This window comes from Phocoena phocoena, chromosome 20, assembly GCF_963924675.1.
Source record: "Phocoena phocoena chromosome 20, mPhoPho1.1, whole genome shotgun sequence".
NCBI lineage: Eukaryota > Metazoa > Chordata > Mammalia > Artiodactyla > Phocoenidae > Phocoena > Phocoena phocoena.
This window is the reverse complement of record NC_089238.1, coordinates 32080765-32085318: the sequence shown is the minus strand read 5'-3', so window position 1 is coordinate 32085318 and position 4554 is coordinate 32080765. Positions and strand designations below refer to the sequence as shown.

The 4554-nt window shown below is 58.3% G+C and overlaps 1 protein-coding gene across 1 annotated transcript; it reads right to left on the bottom strand.

Moving 5' to 3' along the window:
- Positions 1-967: 967 nt before the first annotated feature.
- On the bottom strand, positions 968-3559 carry CCL17 (C-C motif chemokine ligand 17). Its single transcript, XM_065899557.1, has 3 exons — positions 3490-3559; positions 1657-1774; positions 968-1019 (listed from the first exon to the last, which is right to left on the bottom strand). The coding sequence occupies exons 1-3, from the start codon at positions 3557-3559 to the stop codon at positions 968-970; spliced, it is 240 nt and encodes a 79-aa protein (XP_065755629.1).
- Between the last annotated feature and the right edge of the window lie 995 nt (positions 3560-4554).

The following is a 4554-nucleotide window of genomic DNA, read 5'->3' as shown; positions in this document are numbered from 1 at the left end:
CTTCCTGGAGGCTGGCTTGGGCTGAGGCTGGGTAAGATGTCACCTGGTAGGGCGGGGCTCACACTTCAGGTCGGCAGGAACCACGGGGCCATGCTGGGGCGGGAGGCGAGGGCTGGGGGCAGCGGGGATGAGCGGGCTCTGGGGTGAGGCTCGGGGCGAGGTGGAGCAGCTCGGCCCTGGGAGCTGGCCTGGGGTTGGACCCAGGAGAGGGAGCTGGGCGCAGGTGGAGCTGGTCTTGCAAAGACCGTCCGGGCGGGGCTGGCTGGGCTTGGGGGGTGGGTGGGGGCTGGGAGGTGGGCGAGATGGGGAAGGGGCTGCGGGAGCCCCTGGGCCAGGGAGCTCCCCAGCACTTGACAGAACCCTGGCCTGCAGAAGAATTCTAAAACCATTTGTGGAATTGGATCAAATGTGTAAGGCGAAGCGTGCCCTCAGCTCCGCATCAGCTGGGGTGTCACAGAGGAGAATGGGGCAGGCCTGGGAGGGCTCCGTGGGCAGATAAGATGGGAGAGAATCCAGACGGCCCTTCCCAGGTCCCCCTCCTGCCTGCATGCAGCAGAGAGGAGAACCTGCTGGCCTCTTGTCACCCCTGCCCTGCTCGCCCCACAGACCCCCCTCAGCCCTACCCCTGCCCGGGCCTCCCCTCTTTAAGGCGGTCTGCACACTCGAAGCCTCATTTTCCCTCTCTGACCTGGACAGGGTGAGACTAGATGTTCTATGCGGGCCCTTCCAGGGCGACAGGCCAGAGTGGACAGAACATGCTGACCCAGACTGGGGGAGAAAAACTTTAATCAGAGAAGGGGTCAGGGGCCTCTGTCCTTGTAAGGCCTCCACTGGACCCAGGGAGCTCTTGGTTGGGGTAGTGAACGTGGAGGCGGGAAGACTCCTGATGGGCCAGGGAGAAGTCAGGCCGGCTGGGTGGCCAGATCACATGGCTTCGTGGTGTTTTGCAAGTGCTTGACCGCCTTCTTCACCCGTGCTTGGGGTCTGAACAGATGGATCTGCCGCGGAGAGTCACCAGCCTACACAGAGGGAGAAAACCGCGCGGGCGCTCAGGGCAGGAAGGCCTTCCAGAGCCCCGGGACCAGCCTCGCCCTGCACTGATGAGGACCCTGAACCCGCAAGAGGGGCAGGAACTTGTCTGAAGTCACCCAGGGCATCAGCGGCAGCTCTGAGACACCTGGCTCTGTCCTCAGTGATTCCTGACCCTCCCAGGGTCCCTGCCAGGCCTGGCCCTCCCAGGGAGCCGGGGCCGCACAACTTTGCCCCCCGCCCCCGTCCTCAGACCGCCTGTACCCACCTAGGCCTGGGAACGAGGGGTGCCCGGGAGGGGCCCAGTGCTCAGGGCTCAAGCCCAGGGCCTGCGAAGTGACCACATGGGCCACTGACCGCCCATGTGATATGGGGCTGTCCCATCTCTCTCAGTGCCTCAGTTTCCCCATAAATCAATGAAGAGCTTAGACCTCACAGCCTGGGGCCCTTTGGGGGCTCGCAGTGTGGGGTACGGGGCCTGCCCTGAGGAATGGGGCCAGGGGGTCAAGGGACGAAGGCCCTGCTCTCTCCTCTCCGCTCCCCAGGGGCCCTTCTGGGAGCTCCAGGCTCTGCCTTCTCCCACACTCAGCTCCCAGGACGGGGCAGGGAGAGGACAGGCAGACTCACACGATGGCATCCCTGGGACAGTCCCCTGGGGTCCGGTACCACCTCACCAGCTTCCTGAAAGGAATGGCTCCTTTGAAGTACTCCGGGCAGCACTTCTGGCCCACATTGGTTCTTCGAGCTGCGGGGGAAACAAAGCAGCAGCAGGTGTGTCTGCGGCTGTCTGCGTGGGGAGGGCATGTGCATGGCTATGGCTGTGGTTGTGGCGGAGGCTCTGTGAGGGTCTGCACGTGTGTGTGTGTGTGTGTGCGTGTGTGTCTGGAGCCGAGTCTGTGTGTGCATATCTGCATGTGTGTTGGTGTGCCTGTGTGTGTCTGTGGTATCGGGGTGGATCCGTGTGTGTGTGTATTTCTGCATGTGTGTGTGTGGTTGGGAGGGGTCTGTAATTGTATTTCTGTGTAGGGTGTATGTGAGGGGGTCTGCACATGTGTCTGTGTGTGTCTGTGTGTGTCAGTGCGTGCACGATTGTGTGCATGAGGTCCTGTGTGTGCTTTGGGGGGCCCTTTGAGTTTGTGTGTCTGTCTGTTCACATGTCTGTATGTTTGGGAGGGTTTGTGTATGCATGTCTGTGTGTGTGCCTGTGTGTGTCTGTATGTGTGCATGTTTGTGTGTGTGAGATCTCTGTGTGTGTGCATGTGTTTGGGGAGTCTGTGCATATATGTGTGTGTCTGCATGTGTGTGCATCCATGTGTGCTCACACTCAGACCAGCCCCGAATCATCAAATGTTGACTCTGGGCCAGGCTCTGGGCTGAGCCTTTGCTACCGCTGCCCCTTCAGCCCTCAAGCACACCTGGAGACAGGTGCTGTCACTACCCCATTCTACAGATGAGAAAGTGGGGGTCCGGGTTGTGAACACACTTTCCTGGGACTCAGTGTCCTCATCTTTGCACAAGAAAAAATATCCAACACTTGCTAACTGGCAAGTTGGTAATCTGTGACCACAATTAAGGCCGTGACAGAGTGTTTTCTAGGAAGCCTCTGACTGTCCTCTGACCACTTCGGGGGTGGAACTTGGTTTGACTAACACGGAGCTGACCAGGCCCAGCGTTTTATGAAGTGAGAGTGAACGAGAAGCCAACTATGAAGATCACCCCATTAAGATAACCCCGAAGACTGCAGCTGTGCCACCATGTCACCACACAGGGCGCTAACCAGCTTTATTTCTAAAGTAGCAATCTTATCTCAGTCTTCCTTTCCCAACTGAGTATAAAAATCTCTCTTTTCACCTGCTCTGGGAACCAATTCTCCTGCCTTTATGCTGATCCTCTCATTGTATATAAGACCCATTACTAAAATAGACTCTAACAAATACTTGTGAGAATTCTTCCTTTTCCACTGTCAAAACGCAACCACATTCACTGCCTCACAACATTTGCAGTGTGAGATATGCAAGTACTTTGTTCCTCAGAAGCTGAGCCCCAAGTCCTGGGGCATCCACATCCTCATCTCCATCATTTTCCTTTGAATGCCTCCCTCAAAGTCCTATTGCTGGGGCTTCCCTGGTGGCGCGGTGGTTGAGAGTCTGCCTGCCGATGCAGGGGACGCGGGTTCATGCCGCGGTCAGGGAAGATCCCACATGCCGTGGAGCGGCCGGGCCCGTGAGCCACGGCTGCTGAGCCTGCGCGTCTGTTTTTCGCGACGGGAGAGGCCACAACAGTGAGAGGCCCGCGTACCGCAAAAAAAAAAAAAAAATCCTATTGCTGCCGGCCTCTCGCATCTTTGTAGGAATAAGTGGGGTGTAGGAATAATGTGTGTGGCCAGCTGCTGTAGTCTCAGGGCCCCCACTCCTCCTTGCCCAGTGTCCCTTCCTCCTGCTGCCTCTGATCTGCTCTCACCTGCGTGGGTGTCCTGCAGGGAAGCCCCCAGGAGGAGCGCAGCCAGGAGCAGCATCTTCAGGGAGGTCATGGAGGCCGGGAGCCCAGGAGAAGGTCTCTGTGCGTGGGTCTCTTTGCCCAGGGGAGACCAGGATGAGCACAAGTGTGGAGGTGACCTATTTAACCTCTATGGGGATCTTGCCCCGCCTCCTGTCACCTCCCCCCACATCCTTCCCTAGACCCATGGAGTTCGACGCATTTGAGGTGATTCGGCAGAAGTCCAGTCTTGGAATATTTGCGGCTTTCCAGAGAATAGACACTCACCTGGGGACAGAGGTGGGTTATGTGTGTCCTGGGGCCATGACACACTTCTCCTTTCACAGGGGACATTTCTTGGTTCCTCAATTAGCAGAACCAAAAAGCCTCCATCCTAAGCTGCGTGCACCCCTGCTCTGAGGCTGGCGAGCCTCCTTCATTCACGGTGCCCTGGGTTGGGGGACAGCCAGGCAGGGGCCAAGAGGGGCTGCTTAACCTGGGCCCAGAGGAGGTTTAGGGTGCCAGGAAGGCCTCTTCAGGTGGTCGGCAGGTTGCACGGGCACACGGCGTCTCTCTGCAGGGGGAGCTCCGGCTCATTCTGAGAAAGGTCTCAGGCCCAGACAGACTTGGTTGTGGGTCCTTCCCTAAGCTGGGCCCTGGACCCCAGAAGACCAGAGCCCAGCAGGTTTGAATCACCATGTAGTCCCAATCTGTAGAGATTGGGAAGCCAAGTTCCTTTCTGGCTCCTAAAAGAGCCAAGTCTGCATTGGGCATGTGGTCAGGGTCCAGTCCCAGCCAGGCCCTGAGCAGAATTTCCACGAACCCCATGGGCCACAGCATCCCTACATCAGGTCAGTCTCCTGGCCACCAGAGAAAATGGCCAACAGTCTGCTCAGGGCTCCCCCCGAACCAGATTATGGGAGTCCCTTAGCCAGAAGGAGAGTCCCATGCCCACCTCCACAGGCTGCATCTCACCAGGGCCACCCTGGACTTTGATTCTGACACGTGGGGTCTAGGCCTGACTCCACCCTGTCCCTGAGCAACCAGAGG